The 22515-nt window shown below is 41.6% G+C and overlaps 1 protein-coding gene across 1 annotated transcript in view; it reads left to right on the forward strand.

Annotated features, from left to right (window-relative positions):
* The first annotated feature begins 1959 nt into the window (after positions 1-1959).
* The window catches only part of LOC126384253 (glutamate receptor ionotropic, NMDA 2D-like), a 250941-nt gene continuing 230385 nt past the window's right edge, over positions 1960-22515 (forward strand). The window contains exons 1-3 of the mRNA XM_050035214.1: positions 1960-2151; positions 5941-6078; positions 17112-17378. Of these exons, the coding sequence (XP_049891171.1) occupies positions 1978-2151; positions 5941-6078; positions 17112-17378 (579 nt within the window). The 5' untranslated portion in view covers positions 1960-1977. The remainder of the gene's footprint in view (positions 2152-5940; positions 6079-17111; positions 17379-22515) is intronic.

Here is a 22515-nt window from a genome sequence, read left to right on the forward strand (position 1 = left end):
AGATATAGTGAAGTAATGGCATATTAAACAGAGAATGAAGTAGTGCTACCTCTGTGTGTGTTGTAATCCAAGCTTTTCTGTGGTTTGTTGCTGTATGCCGGTCCAGCTGTGTGTGCATGTTGTTGCATGTGTGTACTCCACTGGCTAGCTCACTGCTGCCACTTTGCACTGCATTCATGCAGTGGTTACTGTTGATATCCAGACAGTATCATTGCAGAAGCTTAGTGCCCACGCCCCCAGTTCCCTCAGGCTCCTAGGTCATGTGCCAGTAATGTCACGTAATGGCCAAACTGTGGATTAAGTAGCTATTATTATGAACTTTCCGATCTGTTGTGTGAAGAAAAGACATTCCTACAGACATACTGGGAAAGAGAAGTCTGTATATCAGTGGATACAATCTTTTGAGCGTCACAACCCACGCAAAATGACTATTTTCACTTTAGGGATTTGATCCATTTAGTTCAGTAACATTTTGAAAGTCTGCAAGAGCTGCATGAGTAAATAATTTCATCCCCATTCAAGTTAGCGGAGGGCTAACAAGAAGTAGCATGCTCCATTGGTGGAAGTCTTGTGCCTGCTCTATAGGCTCAATGATGTTGAAGATATGGTTAATTTCACACCTGGGAGGTTGAACCTTTCTGGCATCGGCAACTGCAGCAGCTGTTTAACTTCTATTGGAATTAATGGGGCCACGCCTCTACAGCTGCATCCAGTTCTCTTTTTACATTCATGGGCTGCCCCCTGGTTAACACCTTTAACCTTGTCAACACTGTTGCTGTTGTTTAGCACTGTTCATAAAGTTAGCTAGGTTAGCTGCTAGCTGCCGGCTCAACCAACTCCATATTGAGAATCTTGTCCAGACATCTATATTCTCTGAATTTTTCCCCTTTAAAGTCCTGACTGCATATTCAAACTGTGTTGAAAGTTTTTAGGGAAAAAGCAGATTTTTCAGATTTAATAGATTTTTTTGAAGTTGAATTGTGTTACCCAGGTAAGATTTCAAAGACAATAGCTGCTATGCCCCTCTACAGACTTCAAATCCTTTTAATATTTACAACATCATCAACATATTTAAAGTAGTAATCCGTAAGATCTTCATTTTGATGCAGGCAACATCTTTGTTGATAAAAATTAATCACACTGGAGTTTTTGAACTGCTCTGACAAATCTGTCAGTTTTTATTGTTGCCCTTTTAAATCCTAAATGTCAACAGCATTTTAATTATTAGCAATGTAAACAGTATGAGGTTTACAGACTTACAGGAAGTTAGAGGAGGATGAATAAATACATGGATGAGTAGGTGCAGTGTGCGTCATTTATCTACATTGTTTACTGGAGAATAAGCGCTTCATAACTCAAGATAACACTTACACTCATACTGTGTACAACAGATTTGTCTTATGGTTAGAGTAGAAGTACGATGGCAGAATGATGACAGTTTTTAAATCACTTTCTCCTCTCTGTTCTCTCCAGGGTCTCCTCTCCTCATCAGGTGAAGCTCTGTGAGCCGCCGACCCCCCACCCCACCCCCCCTCCTCTCCTCTCCTCCCTCTCTCCCTTCCTCACAGACGTCACCCACTATCCCAAACCCCCTAAATCCCACCTGGCCTCACCTGCCAAACCCCATCCGACAGCTGCCACTGGCCCTCCCCTTACCCCATGGTGGCCCCAAGGCCCGCCCTCTCACTGCTGTTGGCTGTCCTGGCCTGCACGGGGCCCGTGCGCCCCTCGCCCCCCCTGCTGCTGCGGCCCCGGGAGAGAGAGAGGGACTCGGGTGGGGTCAACATCGCTGTGGTCCACTCGGGCTCCTCCCTGCTCCCGGAGACGGCGGTGGTGGGAGGCGCGGGGGTCGGCGAGTCGGGGACGGGGCCCGGGCCGGGGCAGGTTCCCGGTCAGGGAAACGGTCTGGGAGCAGGAGGAAGCGGAGGAGGAGGAAGAGGAGTAACGGATACAGCTTCATTGGAAGGAGCAGCAGGGATGGCCTCGTTTTCCTCCTCCTTCTCAACATCCCTGTCGCTGGCGGCCCTCGTTGGGGAGACGGTGATGACGCCATCAGGTCAGGCCAACGTCATCTACCTGGCAGTGAATGAGAGTAGCCCGGGCACCCTGCTGCTGCAGCTGTGTGAGCTGCTGGCCACCACACCACTGCAGGTAGACATAATATACAACCCACCACATAACGAACTCTCCCATGACTTAAGTACATTTCTTTGAAGTCTGTAATAGAGCAACTATCAGACAACCATAAAAGACCATTTTTTTTAAATGCTTCTACAACATAGCATCCCAAAAATGTGCCAAACCAAATAAAAAAAAGCAAAAAAGGTAATGAATAATGAATAGAAACACAGGGGAAAAACATGTTTCTATTATCACATACAGTTTTAAATTTATTTCACAAATAACAATGTAAGAATAACATTCCTACAACAACTACTTAATTGCCTTTGAGATAATGTATATAATGCCTCTTCAAGAGTCTCTCTTGGAAACTTTCATGTACCATCTTGGATAACTATTTCATATCAATCTCCGTAATGCGCCAATGCGCAAGAGTATGAAAGATCAGAGCCAATTTTTTAAAGCTGAGAAACCAAATCAAATGGCAGAATAAACACTGGTATTGTGTGTTTCTGCAAACCACAGATAGGTTACATTTGTATGCTATTATGTAGTGAATACGTTTGAACTTTACAATTCAACAACTTTGTGGATAATGTGTTTAAGCACACAAATGACTTGGTTGTGGTTCGAAAAAGATCATGTTTTAGCTTAAAATATGGTGTTCGTGGCAAAAAAGCAGCAGTAGTGTCTCTGTGAACTGGAATTTTTGCCTCTCTGTTGTATGCCTCTGCCAACTAGTCAAGTTGCAGTTACGGTTTACCTCAACGCCTGTTCAGATTCATATGTAGCCATGACAGTTGACAGTGCTTCAAATATGAGTGTTTCTGCAAAGAAGCTACAAATTCTAAAACATGGATGCTTCTCACACATCCTCAACCCAGCAGGACAGCCCATCTATACAATCAGCACAGCTTTAAGGTGGGCACCCAAGATTAGTGTCACCAATTCAGTATCTGACCTAATGTCTCCCCTTCTGTTCCTGAGTGTTTGTGTTGAATAATGGCCAAAAAAGGGTTTTGCAAAACATTATGATGTCACAGTGAAGCTGAAATTTGACATTTGGAATATGAGATAACTTCATCATTTTATCCTCTGTGATATCTATGTGAAAGTTTGTCATAAGTAGTGTATAACTGATTGAGTTATGGCCAAAAACTTGTTTTGTGAGGTCACAGTGACCTAAACCACCAAAATCTAATCACTTCATCCTTAGGTTCACATGTAGCCTAGAAATCCAGACTCAAATCTAGAAAGATTTTGAGTCTGGCCCTCACCAATACACCCTTCCTACCCAAGGGGCGGCACTAACTGAGGCATATTAAATGCCGCCGCACGCAATTGGATAGCATGATGGCCAATCAGAGCAAAAAACAAGGTGACGTATTCATTGCACTAAGCCCCATTTGTTTACCGACCAGTGGGGCTAACTGATATATTATGCTTCTGCCATATCCCGTTGGCAAAACGGCAAAAACATCCTTCCTGGAAGCGAAGGCTTCTAGGGAGGTCTTCTGTTCCTCTCTCAAGGACAAAGATAAGTGTAGTTGGCTTAGCGTTTCTTCAAAAGCAAAATTGAATGGACTCGGTCCTTCGGCAGCTGCCATCTTGGCTGTTTACTTTTCGACTCCTACGTGGAGCGCTGTCTTCATCATATTAAGCCCGTCCAGAGCCAGATCCCCGTGCAGAGCAAATTCGAATTTGCTTGAGGCGGGGCATCTGGATTTCCAGGTTAGTTCACGTGGACATTTGTGCCAAATTTTTTAGAAGATTCCCTAAAAGCCTTCTTAAGATATCGTGTTCACAAGGATGAGAAGGAGGAGGTCACAGTGACCTTGACTTTTGACCTTCAACCACCAAAATCTAATCAGTTCATCCTTGCTCATCCTTGCGGATGTTTGTGCCAAATTTGAAGAAATTCCCACTGTGCATTCTTGAGATATTGTGTTCACGAGAATGAGACAGATAGATGTACGAGCGTTGATTGATCAATGTACAGATGGTTGACCCAAAAAAAATGATAATGGCTCTTGCCAGGGCTGTCCCTGGTGTGGAGCCATAAAAATAACTGCTTTTTATGGCTCAACCCAGCTTGAAATTCAGTGATGTTTTAGTAAAAAACACCTCCTTTTGTGGCATTCATGACATTATCCTGGCAAAAAAAACAGGAATTTAATTTATTTTCAAGGCAAAAAAAAAAAATGCTTTTCATGGCACTTCGCTGATGGAGATGTAGCAATGCCTTGGTAAGAAACAATCGCTTTGTGTGGCCCTATCTCAGTGGAAACACTGTGACAGATTGCTAAAAAACAATCACATTTGTTGGATAAAAAAACTGCTGAAAACAGCTCACTAAAAAACAACCAGTTTTGTTGTTGTTGGACTCCAACAGTGATCTACAGAGGTCTGCAGCTTGGCAGGAGTCTCATCGAGGTGTCATGCCATCCACCAGCCTATATACATATGCGTGGTTTGCAGAAATGTCCATTGCCAACATTTTGTTCTGCAACTTGGCTGGAAGAGAAAAAACATGTAATCAGTCAGACCATTAACATGTTGCCATAGTTTGTTTGTTAATTCAGCTGTGCTTTATAGAAATTACAAACTGTCCCTTCATTCATTCATGTTCATTCTCATTGTGCAGTTTGTTCATCTTTTCACTCATTCACTCATTCATCCATAGTATAACACTTGTGGATGGGAGTCTGCACTTCAACTCTGAGAGCCTCTTGTGATCATACAGACAGAGGTAATAAAACACACTACATGCTCTATTCTTGATTCATTTATTCATTCATATGATCATTCATTCATTCCTCTATGAAAATAAAATGCATTATGCATGTTGTTTTTATCTGATCTGTGTCTATCTCTCTATCTGTTTTCATGTCAGAACAGCGGACAGGTCTTTTTAGAAACTTCTTAAATCAAGTATGATATTAACTCTTTCAAGTCACACTTGCTATCTTATTTCCAGGTCCTGTCTGTAGCCTATTTGCATATCAAATGCTTCCCAGTGAGAATTGAGCTGTCAGCTACACTTAGCTTCAATTTGCTCCCCTGAATCCCTACAAGAAAACAAGCGTTAAGTCATCAAGCCAGACTTAAATCACCATTGCTCCTCCTCATATCATTACAGAAAGTAATGGCAATTTACACAACTTCGCGCATTTATCCTGAAGTCATTACCACTGCTGACAGTTCTGTCTTGAAAGGAAATCACAACCGAACCTTGGTTACCAGAATGTTCAGCAGCAGTTAAGCATGTATGCAGCAGCCACACCTGTTAGTAAGCCCCTGCAGGAGCTGAGGTGGCCCATAAGCCAGGAGCTTATCTGTTGTTTTTGTGGTTTGAAGCAGCTTAAGCTGTACAGGTACAACACACTCCTCTTCTGACAGGATGCCAGTCTGCTGCAGGGACTTAACTACGATTTTATCTGTGTGAACATTGATTGCCAATCAGAGCAGCGCAGAAGTCCCATTTTAAAAAGCCTCCAACAGTTTCATTACTTTATCAAAACTAAGGGATAGAGTTTCTGCAGCAGTCTTGATATGTGTTAGCAGGGTAAGAAAATAGAGTCTCTATTGGAGTATTTATCTTGAATACTGTGGCCAGCTTATAAACATACCCATTGTTCTAATATATTTTGCACACTTTTTCAGCCTTTAATGTATTCTCAAGGTTGGGTGCATACGAGTAAAAGAAACGGCAGCTTTGATGCATAAGAGTATGATGTGAAGCTTTTGAAACTGTGTCTCAATGAGGCTGATGTAATGCCTTTTGTCTGATGTGCTTTGTTTAATTTTTTCTACTTTCAGGGTCTGGTGTTTGAGGAGGAGAGACCACCACCGCCGAACCGCGCCCCTCTGGCCCCCATGCTGGAGTTTGTCTCCGCCCAGACGGGGGTTCCCGTGGTTGCTGTAGGGGGAGGGGCCAGTCTGGGACGAGAGCCACAGGTAGAAATTGAATCTTTTATGTGTGTACAGTATTGGGGACTATATGTTCAGAAATGCAATATAATAAGTGCTTTCATTTGTGGAGATCACCGTGTTGCACCACCATGTTTTTACAGTAGCCCTGAAGGGACAAACCAGACACTTACTTTGGAAAAGGCCATTCGCGTTTTTGCATCTGCCACCGTGGTTAAAAGCCCCTCTGTGATGGCATTGTACAAACACAGATTTTTGAATGTGAAACTGCTTCATCAGTGTTTTATAGCAGTTGAAATCAACAAGTTTGTTTGTTTTGGAGAGGAAGAGACCTCTGTGGATTCAGGTCCTGCTAAAAAATACTTCTGAACAGGTGCTAACGGCCCAGCTCCGATTTGCCAAACAGCATTGGCGAAACACTGATTTGCAATGTGAAAGCGCTGTATTCAGTGTTTTCACAGGTTTAAATCACCAAGTCTGTTTATTTTGGGGTGGAGGAGCTCTTTGTAGTTAAAGGATAACATCACAACTTTACGTCTTTTTCTTAAAACATAAGTCAGGTGCCCATATAAACACTGAAACAGTTTTTGCTCGCAGTAATCCTTCCCTCTGTCCATACGGATCATTAAAAAGCCTCTAATCCCAAAGCTCTTTCATTGCAGGTGATGGGGGACAAAATCCATAGTTTTCTAATTTCTAGTTTCAAATTTTCTACTGTAGGTTGAGAATGAAGTCAGACAGGGAAAGACAGGGATATCATGTACTGATGTTAAGTGACAGATCTGTCAGTCTCGGTGTCATTCTCTTCTGCAAATTCTGATTTAATACTTTTTCACTGTCTCATGAAACTCTTGTGGTTTTTATTTCTCATATCAATGGTGCCTTTGGCAACAGGAACGATCGCTTTCGCTCTGGTTTCATGTTCAGCACACAGTTGCTGAAGACAAAAATTTAGCTGAGACTGGTTGTTAGTCGTTACAGACACGGACAGTGCAACAGGTACCAGAGCTCAGCAAAGACATTTAAGAAAATGCTACATTAACATTAGTTAAATATTTGTTCAACTGAAGGCGAATTACTTTAGAAAAGAACCAGTGTTAGCGGTTAGCCTCCAAGAATTGCCACTGGGACTAACCACAGACAGTCTTTAGGACTAACTAGCTTACTGCTACTTCCGCTATCTCACTGGAAGTTGTGCACATAATCATTTCTACAGTAGTGCCCTCAGGAATAAGGTGGATAGATAAAAGAGAAGCCACTGGCTTTACTTAAGGCACACTAGCACAGAGCCAAAGATATGTAATTAAAATGCCTTTATTAGTTTGGGATGCGTCACAGTTAAAAATGGCCAAAAAAGTACATCGACCAGTTTTTGATCCACACTTTGTGACTAGAAAAAGGAGTCCACAAACAGCAAGAGCAATCCCTTAATTAAAAGGGTAGATATAGTTTAGTTATGGCTGATTAACCATTGTGGGAAACACTGGCATAAATTAAATTAATTACTGTCAAATAATTATTCTGAAGCTCAGGGAGGCTCATGTGTTCTGCAGTACTTCAGCAGATGGCAACCATTCCTTAATAGCTTACTTCCTTATGTGAATTACTTTATTGACATAGCAAGTTATTTTTAAGATATATGAAAAATATGTAATTTGAACTGTTAATAGTTATGAATTAATGTTTGCATTCATTGCTCTGGGAGCCGCAGAGCAAGATGTGAACACAACATTGACATATTATGACCTCATGTAGTCGATCTGGCCAACTTCTCCGCATGCACTTGCGTTTCTACACATCAGGCAGACATGAAGCCACAGTTACATTCATTTGTAGCTGCATTGTTGGCCATCTGATGAATGTAAATACTTTTAGCCCCATTTTGGCCTCAACTTTGTAACACTTTCTTACTACAACTTACTAATACTTGTGAATGCTCCACTATGTTCACCTGCTTGTTGCTTAACTTTGTCTGCTGTTTGGTGCTGGGCAGGAAGTGTACAATGGGATTATTAGCTGAAATAGAAGCCTGCTGCAGCTGGAAATGGGTTTGTGAGGCTGTGAGACTCAATCACAAAGTTGTTGGTTGTAAGACCAAAACGATAAGGTGTAAGTGGCTAAAACGCTACATAGAGCTGAGAGGGACTGAAGAGTCAGGTGATAATTCAGCCTGTTGTTATTCCTAGGTAGTCAAATACCGATGCTTTGTTACACCCCTTGGTGCGTGACATTGACGCCGAAGCAACCTTTAATGAGGCCTATGGGGCTTTCGACTTACGCCAATGTAAACCCATGGCAATACTTGCCACTGAAAATGACTTAGGATAAAGAGCTACAAATTCCACATTAAGTGAGAGGGAGGTGAGGTGGACGGGTCAAATAAAACCCGATGTTAGCCCAAAAGACCACAGTTCATGTTCCATTATTTAAACCCAAAACATGGTCTTTTTTCTTAACCTAACCACATAGTTTTGTTCCCTAAACCTATCTTTGACTGTTTCACAACATTAGTCACATTTTACAATCATAGACTGTAAAACGTAATAATTGTGATGTCACTAATTGGTTTGTAGACTCTAGTACTGAAGCCTCAAGTTTGGCATTTTGACCGTCGGCATCTTGTTTTTTAAGAAAACAGAAGTGAACATATTTGGGTGAGAGGTTGGAGCTCTACAGGAACAAGGGGTGGATCTGACTGAGAGCCTCAGTACACAATTGGCAAAGCAGCCTGCCCTTAATTATGCATAACTTTAAACCTGTAAATGGGTTTAAAAGTTCACTCCTTGCACAGTTGACACGAAGAGGGAGCTTAGATGTAGAGACCAAAACAGTTTTTGTACCAGGCTGTAAATGTGTATTTCTGCTGTGAAGTTGAGCATTTTAACATAGGGGTCTATGGTGACTGACTCGCTCTGAGACCCAGCCTTGTGTGGCCAATAGAGGAACTGCAGTTTTTGGCACTTCCGCATATGATTCATTTGTCAGCCCTGGAGGTTGCTGCTTGGTTGTAATGTGTTTCAGCTGTGCATCATATGGAGACGCTAAAGGGTGCCTTGTGCATCGCTGTCAGATGCCAAGGGTTGTGACAAAGAATCAGCATTTGATGACTTGGAAATGTAAACGGTTTGGATAATTCTCTGTGGGTTCGTCACTATGAGTGACCTCTTTCACATTACACACAGTCATTTGATCCATTGTCAATATAAAAATGGAGCAGCTTTAAGGTCAGCACTGGGCCCTTATTAGACAAACAAACAGAAGTTATTCCAAGCTTGTTTGCCTCATTTCTTTACACCACATTAGGGTCTCTTTATAGGCAGAGCTAGCACAGATTAGTCTGGCTGCTTTTCTCAGGTATTACTGTTCACAGAAATGTATGGATATGACAAATGCATCAGGTTTGTGAGTAATATTGATGTATACCAACCACTTGGAGGGCTGAGTGAAGAATCTGTAGTTTCATTCAGACTTAAGTCCCTTGCAGGATAATGTTATTTTCTAAATGCTAAACATTTCAGAAAACATGCCGCCTTGCCCTCATCACTAAGCAGAAATGAAGAAGAGGAAAATTCATTTTTTGTCAGAATTGCTCCAGTTCTGTCACTGCTGCTAAGCTCATCAGCATCAGAAGTGCTTCTCGCTATTGAGTAGAGGAAATGAGTTTGTAATTTGACATTTTTTTTAGTGCCTACTGTGTGAGTATTGCAGTAGTCCAACAGTAAAAAGGTGTGTTAGCAGATGCAGTCAATTCAATCATCAATCAATCATGTTTTTGTGCTGATCATTTTTTGGACCAAAATCAGAGTTTCAGTTTCAGCATCCACAATGACTGCTGAGTCACTTTGTTTTAAATGATGCTCGCTTGCCCATTGTTAGAGCCTAATTAATGGGTGTCAGCTCTCCAAGTGGCTAATCTGTGTGTGACAAAAGGTAATGTTTTGCTGACAGACATTAGCGATAAGTAGATCAAGCTAACAAAGCAGTTCAGCATGACAGATGTGGTATTTAATAAATGGGCCAATTTACTTTAAGTGGATCATTTTGACAGTGAGATGTGGTTATTATGATTTCTGCACAACTGTAACTTCAGCCGCCATAAATTGATGTAACACACTCGGCTCGGCACTGAACTGTCAGCATCTGAAAATATTCATTATCAAAAGCGGCTGAGATTAAGGTGGGAGGTGAGTTCGCTTTGAAGTCTGAACTACTTTTGCTCTTGTTAGACTCAGTAAAGTCCCTTTGATTACAGTTCTACAACTTGATGTGCTTCTGCCTCCATGTTCAAACATTGATGCTATATTTGTACTAGGCCTAATATGTTATTTATCTTTAATATTCTAATCTATAGAGTTACTGAGCGTTACGATTTTGCCCACAAATGCCTGGTGCCTTAAGACGAGCTGCTCTAGGGACGACAAGACAAGACAAGACAACGGCCCAGTGATGCAGTGGTTAGCATTGTCACCTGACAGCAAGAGGGTTCCCGGTTTGAACCCAGGGTGGGGGAGCCCTTCTGTGTCTGCCCTACATGTCAGTCCACAATCATCCCCCTTAGGTCCTTGTCCTGGAAGCAGAAGCCCTGAAGAAAATGCTAAGTTAGTATTTAGCAAGCTGTCAAGTCAACCAGTGGACAAAGTGGAGAGCTTTAAGTACCTCAGCATCATCCTTGACTATAAACTGAGCTGTGATCACCACCATAGACATCCATAAATGCTGCCAACGGAGAGTGTCTACCATTCGCAAACTGAGAGCTCTTCTAGTGAAACCCCACTTCCTGCTTTTTCTATATCGTAGCATTATTGAACCCATCCTCCTGTACTGTGCCACCTGCTATTTCACCATGCACACCCTGAACGATAGAAACAAGCTCCTGAAGACCACCAATATATCTTCTAAAATAATTGGCCTCCCCACCCCTAACCTGCCAGCTCTCATTGACATTGCCACCACTCGCAGAGTACTAACAATAGCACACAACCTCTGCCAGCACCTCAACCCATGCTTCATCCTCCTCCCCTCCAGCCGCAGATACAGGCAACTGCTCTGCAAACAATCTTGCTTTGGGAGGAGTTTTGTGCCCTCAGCTATAACTGCTTGAAATAGCCTGGGGTCACTGTAATAGACTTGTGCTGTGTTGTTGTGATGTGCTTGTTTGTTTACATCTGGTGTGTTACTTGTTGTTGAAGCTAAGTCTGAAGTATCAGGTTAAAATGGAGGCGGTTAAGGTCAGGGCAAGGGGTACATTTTATTTGCTCTACGGTGAATCACCATTTTATGTGTAATTAGTATAAAGTGGATTATTTGTTCTTTCCGCCACACATTTATTCACTACATTGTGTTGTAGTGGGGTTTAAATAACCTTAGTGTTTGTGGGTTTGTCTTGTACTGATGTTGGGCGTGGTTTGTAGGGGCATGTAGTAGGTGCTGCACAATTTGATAAAAATGTGCGATTGTGATTTTGGTGGACAATATCGCGATTTGTGATTGCGATTACAATATAATACATAAATGGTATCATGAGTCTTGCTTGATTCAGTGTTTCCGCTACCATTATGTTTGGGGGGCACTGACCTGACATAGTTATTATTATGGACAGTGTGTAAATGACCATCAATAGACTGCTGTTACGCACAGTCAAACAAGCTGCTCGCACAGCAGCGCAGCACAGCACTATACACTCAGTTGGAGCAGAGCCTGTGTTGCGTTCATGCTATGTCACGTAAATGACAAATTCCAGCATGTGAATAGGCCATAACACAACACAGCAGCGTGTCAAGTGGGCTGAACCCAAGCAAAATTGCTCAACTTTTCATTTGTTATTATATAGTTTGTTACGGAGTCCGTGATTTCCCCGTGTCTCTTTGAGGTCTTGTCGTATGGCGTGACACTTGTACGTATGTGTAATTGTGCTTTGTTGTTGTTTTATGAGGCTCTGGCAGCTTTCAATTGTCTCTTTGTCTCTAACATTACTCGGCTTTCTCTCGCATGCATTCTTCCTACTTTTCTCTGTGCTGTCTCAAGTGTTGATATAGATTGGTCGTGTTGCCATGGGACGTGGCGACTTTAACTTTTAAAATTTTTGCACAGCACGTCTTTCTGTTCAATGTTGCCGAACCTGAATCCAAAGTATCGCCATACAATAGACATTGGGTTATTTTTCACCACCAGCTCAGCATGTTTTTGGTTGCTCTCATGCTCTTCTTCAGTGTCCATGTTGATCACGCCAGGTAGTCACATGACCATACGTGCTGCACACACCAGGATAGCTTGTGGGCGTAATGTCAACAAACTCCACACACTGTAGGAGAGGTAGTCATGTTCACAGGCACACATGTTAACATCATACTGGTATCATATGAAACTAGAAGACCTAATAAATCCAGTGGAACCACTGTTATAGCTTCTCAGTTAGCAGGCTAACCCTCACCCTAACCCCCTTACCCTAACACTTCAAAGTTAGGCAAAATTTTAGGGAGGGAAAAACAGCAAGGCCATTTTCATTGAGATCCCTTGACCTCTCACCTCAAGATGTCTGAATCGAAATGGGTTCCGTGGGTACCCATGACTCTTCCCTTTATAGACATGTCCACTTTAATGTTGGTCCCATATAGTTTTGGGCACAAACTATGCACTTTTTTTGTATGCCGTGTAGAACAAAAAAGTGACACAGTGCTGAGCTGCACCACAAATTAATCTTCAAGTTTCCAGCTTTCAGGTGATATATAGCACTTCTATGTAGCATAAACTGTTGGCCTGCTACCTCCCCCAAAAGGTGCCCTGTCCCCCTCCAAAAAAAACTGGGTCGACAGTGGGTGGGTCTCAGAGGGTTAATTGCGTGCTGCTATTTTGTCTCTTTGACCACACTGATGTAGCAATCCTACACTAATTTGAAATAAATAAATCTAAAAGTCAAGAACATAAAGCAAATTTTTTTGCATCCATTTGATTCCCAGTCAAAGAAAAAAGAATAAGGATTGCTTAACCTTGTAAATATGGACTTCAGAACTTTTTGAAATACAAAATTATGGGATTTTAAACCTGCAATTAAAAAGTGCAATTAATCGTGATTCAAACAACTTCAAACAAAATGTGGCCTCAATTATTTCTTACTCACTTCCCTGTTGCTAGCTCTCCCCATCAGCTAGATTTGGACCATTTTAATGAGTGTTGGTGTATGGTTACACTACAGGTCTAGCATCAGCTGATTAAATCACAGAGATGTTAGGTGATGGCAGGGTTGACCTCAGTTATCTTGAGAATGTGCCCTGTGAGAAACTCATTATCTCCGTGTGGGCAACCAGTTGCTCACAGGCACTGTGTTGGTTACCCCTAACCCAGATAGCGTGATAAGGAGAGCACAGAAAAGAGTAGGACACCAGCCTTATAATTCAGTGACCTGTCAGCATCAGTGAACCAGTCCTTAAACCCTAACCCTCAACACTCAACAACTCAAAATACAAGGTCACAGTATTGTACTGGCAGCTTGTAAGAAGTGCTGGTGCACAAGAAAAAGTCATGGTACACCAGAGAGTAAAATGTCATGCCTGCTGACTTTAAGCACCCCCAAAAGAACAGAAAAGAAAAAACAAGACAAGACATGACACTGCACGACACAACGCGACACAACACAATATCACTGGTCCTCAGGAGAGCAAGTATTTTATTTGTTGACTCAAAGGGCAAGTCCATTGCCTGCTTGACTAGCATTAAGAAACTTTAAAAGAATATACTGCACACTTAAGTCACGATGGCAGTTGAGTCTTAAACGGCTCCATAAAATAAGCTACAGCTTGGTTTGAACTAGAAACGACAGGCTAATTAGTAGATAATTTATCATAGATTGTCAGTGAGTAGCAAAGTACAAGGATTTAGCTTATCTCTTTTCTTACCCACTGTGTTAGTCAAATGCTACTTGGCTAGAAAAGGTACACTTCTGTGACCCTGCCTATTGGGGGTTTAACACAACAAATGGGCATATTTGCCTCCAGAGTCGCTCTACATTTGAGAAATGTTTGTATGACTAAAGTCTAATCAGCTCTTAATTGCCTTTGGGATACTGAGTCATGCATTTTTTTTCCTGATACAGGCCAAGAATCAATCAACCTTGTATCAACTACAGCTTCAGAAACTGTGGCTTGAGATACATTCATTGTTTCCACTGAGTGCTCACATGAGTATTTTAGCTCCAGCATCCAAAGGGGCATGAAAATGTAGTTTTATGTTTCAGACTACACCCACACCACTCACAACCAGCACGCTCCCTGCACACTCCACTCTTTGCTGGGTGAGAAAAGCAGACAAGCTTACATCATAAATCAGGCTGATGCTGGTTTGATATTTGACCTAGTTCAGCGCGGCGTAACCTGAGGTGAGCCCTGTCGACACGGGGAAGCGACGTGATGCTTCCTGAAATTTCCTCTTTGATCTTCTACTTGTACACAAAGATGCAGAGTCTTGATGATTAATTTAAACACATGCTCACTTCTGCTTTGGTTTATTTTCTGGAAGCAAGACGTAATGAATTGTTGTCAACACTGCTGAAAACTTTGGACAATGTCAAAAAAAGCACATAGGAACATGTACGCTGTCATGATAAGTCCTTTGACTTATTACAATGTTTAAGCTGACATTCATGAAAAACACAATAGAAGAAAGAAAGAATGAAGTCCTCTTTCAACCAGTGAGCGGCTCATCTATCCAGATTAAATGTGACTGGAGCAGCAGAGAGGAAGGCTATCACTGTTTCTTTCATTGACACTGAAAGCCTCATTCAGAAGCCAAATACTTTTTTGATGGACAGTCTCTGTTATTCCTCAGAGTGTTGCCCTCTCGGTAAAACTGAAGTCAGTCAGCCACGAGGCAGAGAAAAGAGCTGGACTGGATGAGATCAGCAAGGACTAGCTTTGACTGCTCCCATATAGGTACACTCACAGTCCAACATAACTGGGAGACTTGCAGTGTGAGTTCACCAGTTCATGAAAAAAAGATGTCATTAAAAGCGAATGCTAATATTAAGTGGGCTGCTTTTCAAATAGCCTTGGCAGCTTGTCCGCCTGTACCAGAGGTAAACAATGATGCAGCACATTACACAACTGTCACTCAAAAAAGTAAAACTCACCACAGCATGGGGCTGGGTATTGGTACGAGATACTTCTAAGGTATTATCATAGCAAACACAACACTGGGCATTTGATACTATTACTTAGGTCTGACATTCTTCCAGGGTTTCCAGGGCTTGCCTGCCTGTATGTATGAATTACCAGGGATTGAGCATTTCTGCTGCTAGGCTAAAGGTGAGGGATGTAGGCCTACCTGTTACCCTGCTGTCCCAGCACTGATCTGACGGCCATTACTTGGTCAGCTCAATCTCCTTCATCCGACAGTAATGACTGTGATGACTGGTACCAATCAGTGTCAGAACTTCAAATGATACCTGCATTTGATCCTTTTCGCACCCAGATCAAGAAAAAAATGACTGTTTGTATGGTTTTGCTTGCAGCCAATCACTGCAATATGTGATTGGCCCATGATCGCAGCAGCTACAGCTACAGTCTGTTTTGTGGTTAAGTCAAGCTTGGTGTATTTGACAGGGTTGGCAGTTTAGTGTGCAGAAATGCCACCAAAACTTTTGGTAGTATGGCTATACTAAACACCTGTGGTGTCTGGTGCCATTTTACACAGCTGAATGCCTTCATTCACATGATGGGTATTGAATGAAATAGCAAAAGAAAAAGGTATCTCATGAAGTGCTCTTTTGGTATCGGTATAACTTTAGGGGTAGAAATATTGCCAGTAGTATCACAATTTTTTAAACCCAGACCTACTATAGCAGAAAGAGAGATTAATCAAACTGCTGCTCTTTTTACAGTATTTTCACAAATCTTTTAGTCAGATTTTACGAAGCAAAAAGACAAATGTCACTGGTCAGTTACTACTGAAATGTACCCATTGTAACATTAAATAAAAACTGACAATCAGTGTGGCCTAATACACATGTTTTTTTTAATATTAAGTCATACAGGCACTGGTGGTCTGCTGGGGTACCATTCCATTGCTCCGATGGCTAATGATTGCAAAGCTCCAATAGTCTGGAAAATGTTCTGACTGGATCGAAAGGCTCTTTATCCAACTGTCCGATGTCCTGAAAAACAAACACACTGTTCCAAAGGGCTGTTTCTCTGGAAAACAAGCCATACACTTTCACAAACAGAAGCAAATGGCTAATTATTATGCAGAATGACATCATTGGGCCTTCCTACTATGGTGGAGGCATGACCCTCTCTACTTTGTCTCTGATTGGCTTACCCTGATATTCTTACCCCAGCCTTAATCTGTCTCACTCCTCATGCCTAAATCATACAACCCAACCAATGAAAGCAACAAGCCAATCAGAGGCAGAGTAGAGCGGGTCATGCCTTTGCCATAAGGCCCGATGACATCATTCTACATAATAATAATAAGCCTAGTGCTTCTGTTTGGGAGAGTGCCCTCTGAGAAATGGCTCTTCAGTTAGTTTCTTTATCATATTCCCCTGGCTAGTCTCTGTTTGAGGTAACTGCTTTGTACAAAATATTCTTAACTTGTGCGCAAATATTTTTTGATGATGGGCTGGCCATGTTTAATGAGTGTGTGGAAAGAAATGTACGTTTGTTTATTTGAAGTTATTTAATTTCCAGGCTAGCCATGCTGGCATTTTGGCAAGCTATTTCTAACCTTTCAATTTCAGAGAGGTTTGGCTTTTTTAAACTATCCTTAAAGGAAAACTATGGTTTACTGCAACTTGTGCATTATCTTAAAAACTCCAGCTATCAGCTATGATGGCCTTTAAATACTTTAAACACACTTACTATCAGAATATGGCAACCTTGCTAGCAATAGGTCCAACTGAGCAACAAGCTTGAGCAGTCAAAACTGATAACAATGATTTGTTATGCCTTTCATGTGGCTTATCTTTGTCCATATTTAATGAACTGCATTCTATATTTAGGGGTAATATCTACCTACCTTAATACCCATATGTACTCATGGGCTCCTGTTGTTTGTTTTTATTGCTTCAGGAAAGCGGCTCCATCTACCTCCAGTTCACCTGCTCCACCTCACTCCAGCTCGAGGTCATCTTCGAGGTGCTTGAAGAATACGACTGGACCTCCTTCTCTGTGGTGACCACCCGCCACCACGGCTACGAAGACTTCCTGGCCATGGTGGAGGGTATGACAGACGGTTCATTCATTGGCTGGGAAAGAAAGAGCGTGGTGATTCTTAACGTGACAGATGACCCTGGCGGGACCCGAGCCAAACGGCTGCTCAAAGACAATGAAGCCCAGGTGAGTCCTTTTTGGGATTCTCTTAATGTATTGGTTTATCCAGCTGGACCAACCTGATCTCACAAAAATATGTGAAATGACCACAACTTCTTAACACCACATTACGTGGTCATGGCACATATTAAAATTACATGCTGGAATGGTCACAGTTTTAAACAAGTAGTTAACATGAGAAAGTTGCAGTTTTGTTAGGTTATGCACCAAAATGGCTTGGTTTGGGGAGCAAAAACACTTGGTTAGGTTTAAAAAAATATCATGGTTGTTATGTACGGGGTGTAAGTAAGTATGTGAACTTAAATAAATCACTGGTGACTTTTAGTTTCACATGGGGCACAAACAGCAGTCTCCTGGGTGACAGTCCTGTGTCAGTTGACCCAACCACAACCCCGACATTTTCACTCCTTATACTTCCTATAGGGTCATAACATTCACCATGGCCCACGTCATGATGCGGATGAACGTGGGAGTTTGTGTGTCAACCACGACATAGGATCCTAATTGACTTTTGACTGGAATTGTTTCATTGGTGCCAGCACGAAACTTTGACATATGCTGTTCCACTGCCACGTAATGCAGTGTCAAGAGTTTTTGTCTTCCTTTCATGCATTTCTTCGAGACCACGCTGTGCTGGACAGAAGTGTCAAAGGGCAAAATATGTCTCATAAGAGGGTTGAAGGTCACACTGACATTAGCCATAATAGCTACCGTAAAACTTAAAATAGTAGCTCGGGCTACTGTTTGCTTAAATCACTGAACTCAACAAGCCTATATTTGGGACATACCTCTATGATGGAAAGGCCTTTAATTCTTTTCACACAAAAGTATTGCTCAGCAAATCGTCACAACACTGATTCATTTTTATGAAAACCCTTTTAATTCTTTTGATCTGAGGATCCTCACAGACTAAAGGAATATGAATAACTTACAAGGTAATCGAATAATGGACAAGTAATTTGAGGTAGCCAACAGCCCACTTTTATACACCTAAAGAACTTCTATTTAACAAAAAAAAAAGATTATAATAAAAAAAAAAGTGCTTGGCAATCAGACCAGGCCTCTAATTGAGACAGCCGTGAATTTGTCAAATGTGTAGCCACAGTGGGCTATTTAAAGGCACGGGGCATTTAATTGGGACTCGACTTTTAATTGAAGGTTTACGGTAATAAAGAGAATACTTTGCAAGATGGCTAAGTTACAATTTTAGCAAATCTGTCAATTCAACTTTTTGGGAGGCCATCTTTTTGAAACTATTGCAGCTTTAAAGCATTTGGGTCAGTCCTATGAGTGATAATCTACTTTTCAATAGTGGTAGGTGTATGGCATGACTGAGTATTAAAAGTCTTTATTCGGGTGAGCAGCTAGTGTTGTATGTCAGAGTCTCCATCAGTCAATGAAAGAACATTAATGCCGAATGCAGTTTAAAAATAAATGACTTAATGGGCTTCATGCATATAAAAAACAGCATTCTGATGCACAGGTAAGGAGTGACATCATGAAACAAAAAAATATATACAACAACATCAAATACTTTCTTTTAACTTTTCCTCTTCATGCTACAGCAGAAAAGAACTGGCAATTTAATTTCAGATGGACTCCAAAAACTCAATACCAGGTTAATCAACTTTGTCAGATCAATATTTGCAGTGCCCTCTCTGCACCTAGAGTTATGACACCATAAGCTAGTTCAGCAGACATTTTAACCAGAGGAAAGATTGTGAGGAAAGCTATAATACAGTATCTCACCACTTAAAGTTGACTTACAGTAAAAGCCTTATATAGGGGAGGTTGACTGAGGACACACTATTCATTTACACTGGCATCCTGGGGGACCACTTACCCATACCACCCACACACACTGCTGCACACACCTGGGAGCACTGCAGTTTAACTGCAACTTTAACTTGGAGATCTGCACTTAGAGCTGCTCTCCTGAATCACTGAGCATTCAGTACTTTACTGAAGGATTCTTAGGCAGTGCCTCAACCTGTGTGATGAGTCCACTTGTATGAGGGTGTTCAGTGCAGACTTGTAAACAAATCACACGTCTTATTAACATATGACACAACAGGTTCTTTTCTCCTGTTTACAGTGTCAGACTTTTCTTTTTTCTTTTTTTTTTACTTTTCCTGGTATTTTCAGTTTTGTAGTGCCTTTACATGGAGAAATACCCATCCCTGATAATATGTTTTAAAGGGCAGTTAACCCCAAAAGGAAAAATACATATTTTTCTTCTAACATATTTTTCTTCTATCAATCTAGATTATTTAGGTGTGAGTTGCCAAGTGTTGGAGATATCAGCGATAGAGGTCTCTCCCCTCTCTCAAATATAATAGAATAAGATGGCACTCGACCAATGGTGCTCAAAGCACCAAAAAAATGCATTCAAAAACTCAGCAGCAATGTCTCTTTCCGGAAATCATGACCTGGTTGCTCAAGATGTTCCGCAGACCTTGTTGTGAGCAATTTCATGTAGGAACTATTTTCTTTTTACAGAACTATGCCTGCCATTTGTATCACTATCCAGAAGGAAGTGTGCAATTACTGCTAGTTTATCAAGCACCACTGGGCAAGCTAACATTACAGATCAGCCGAGGTGGACGCCATTAATGTTTACATCTCAGGCCGTTACAGGTATTGACCTCTTGTTCATGCTCACTTTTTGATTTTGGGGTGAATTGTCCCTTTAAGTGAATTATTATAAACCTCAGTAGTCTTGATTAGCTGTCTTAAATGTGCAGCTTTAATATGGACTGGAAACTTTTTTCTAACCGTCAGCAACATTAAAGGTTCAAAATGAACTGAGACTCTTTCTCGGTTAAACATCTGCAGACAAACCACACAGTCTGGAAGGAAAGCACAGTATAAGAGGAATGGACATCATCTGAGGTGATGACCTAAGCTGTGCTTTAACACATCTGATAGAGAGGAAGGAGTTTCTAGGATCGTTTCTCCTCCTCCCCAACCCTCGTCTTTGTACATGAGCACTATCTCCTCCCACTCTCTTTTTCACACCTCTTTCACACTGTATCCTTTTTTGTTCATGTTCATTCCTTGCTCTCACCATTTTACTGTTGTCAGAGTAAATGACCTTTGTCAAAATGAAGTCCATGAAAGGGAGAAAGGAAGGAAGAGGGGGAGAATGGACCAAAAGGAAAAGAGCCTGAGTGAACATGATGTAACGTAATGAAAGTGATATGAAATGTTGAATAGGGAGGCACTGAATGAACTCTGTGCCGGGCTTTAGATATGAAGATGTACACATTTCGATGTCTTTTTTTTTTTTGAAAAGATGAGTCTGTACAGGTGCAGGATATTTTAGGAGATGGATTAATGCACTTCTAGCCATGATGGCTGCATTTTATGTAGGTGAGCCAGTTGCACTGGTATTGTGCACAGTCAGACAATAACATGGCTTGGAAACTTAATGGAATAGGGCCATAAGCACAAGGGAGGGACTTTTTACAACAAACACATGCCCTCCATACCCAAGGGGTATTTTCTTGAAAAATCACCAAAATTACACCATTTATAGCGAGAAACTGTAAAAAGAGAAATTATTGTTGGATTGTTGGATCCTTGAACACATCATGCATGAAGGACACTTCTGTCAGAAAAAAACATTACCAAATCTAAGCTTAATATATTGGCAGTTTGTCACTTTATTCTTTGTGTCTTAAAATTTGGCCAATAGCCTAATATATAGTTTGCATGACAAGAGTACAAAAAACAAGGCTTTTTTCACCTGCAGGATTTCATCCTCAACTTTGAACTTTCAAACATCAAAGAATAAGTTTTTAAAATCTAGTTACTAATTTATGGCTGAAGATATTGCGACCAGTAGAATTCAACATGTCTCCTTCCATAGTGCAAAACGATGGACAGTAACATAATACTTTATCCAACTTAAAATGGGCAAGTCATACAGTGTGTTCACACCGGGCACGAGTAAAATATTCACCTTGCTCTACTCGCGCGAGTTTGACCGCTGGAATATTTGTTTTTACTTGAGACATACACAACTTGCGAATATTCATTGATAGAAAAGTACAGCCGATAGTTGGAATCAATTTTCAAAACTTACCAGGCAGACCGACCTCCTCACTCACTTTCCTCCATGCCAGGTCTTTCTTGGTCCGAAGCTTATAATTTGGGGATGTAACGTCATAAAGCTCAGGGTGGCCACAAACAGCTATTATTAGCTTGTCCTCCATTTTTGGAACAACGCGGGGCAGGGGCGGGCGGGACAGCAGCACGTCAGTGACGTCGGTGACAACAGGAAAATCTCAACGCTGATAGGCTGCCCCGACACAGCATCAAGCGAATATTTCGCTCGAGTTCAATATTTTGAACTTGCGCGAAGAAGCGAATGACACAAATTTTGCGTGTTCGCTCCATTCGCGTCATTCGCGCCGCTGGCACAAATTCACGGCTATTCACGTCTTTACATTGACTTTATATGTAATCTTATCGCATGAAAAATTCGCCTCGTGCCCGGTGTGAACACACTGATAGTGTTAGCATGTAATCAGCAACTTCCATGTCCTGCACTGATGACATATAGGCCTATTCCTGTATGCAAATTTGTGTTTCCTCGGATCACGAAGGAATTACCTGTCCTACTCTGCCTATGACTGGCTAGTACTCATTGCTTTTGTGGTTGGATTGGTTAGGTTAGGCAAGTGGAGTGAGATTGGTTAGGGTTAGAAATACAGAAAGTATTTTGCAGGTTGCAAAATGCAAGGCAAGGCAAACTGCACTGGCTTTTTTTTTTTTTTTTTTCTTAATTGAATGTCACCAGTAAAAAAAAAACTCTTGATGGGTGATGGTTGCCTGGCAACCACCCCATCACCTCCTCACCCTAACCTTCCTGTGTCATCAAGGCAGAGGGTACTTGCTCTAGCTCTGGTTGAGGGTGAAAGATCTATGTTGGTACATGACAGATTATGTTAACTGCGGTTTGGAAAGTGGTATAGCTACCGTATCCAGCAACCGCTACCACCAATTTTTCCTTCATTGTTTACTGACTGTAAATGTGACCACCGCAGAGGCCCGCTTCTCAAATAATCCAAATGAATGATTGGGACAAAAGCAGAGATGATGTGGTGAGCTTTTCCGCTCTGAGTTTAAGTTTTTTCAA

This window comes from Epinephelus moara, chromosome 22 (assembly GCF_006386435.1).
Source record: "Epinephelus moara isolate mb chromosome 22, YSFRI_EMoa_1.0, whole genome shotgun sequence".
Lineage (NCBI taxonomy): Eukaryota > Metazoa > Chordata > Actinopteri > Perciformes > Serranidae > Epinephelus > Epinephelus moara.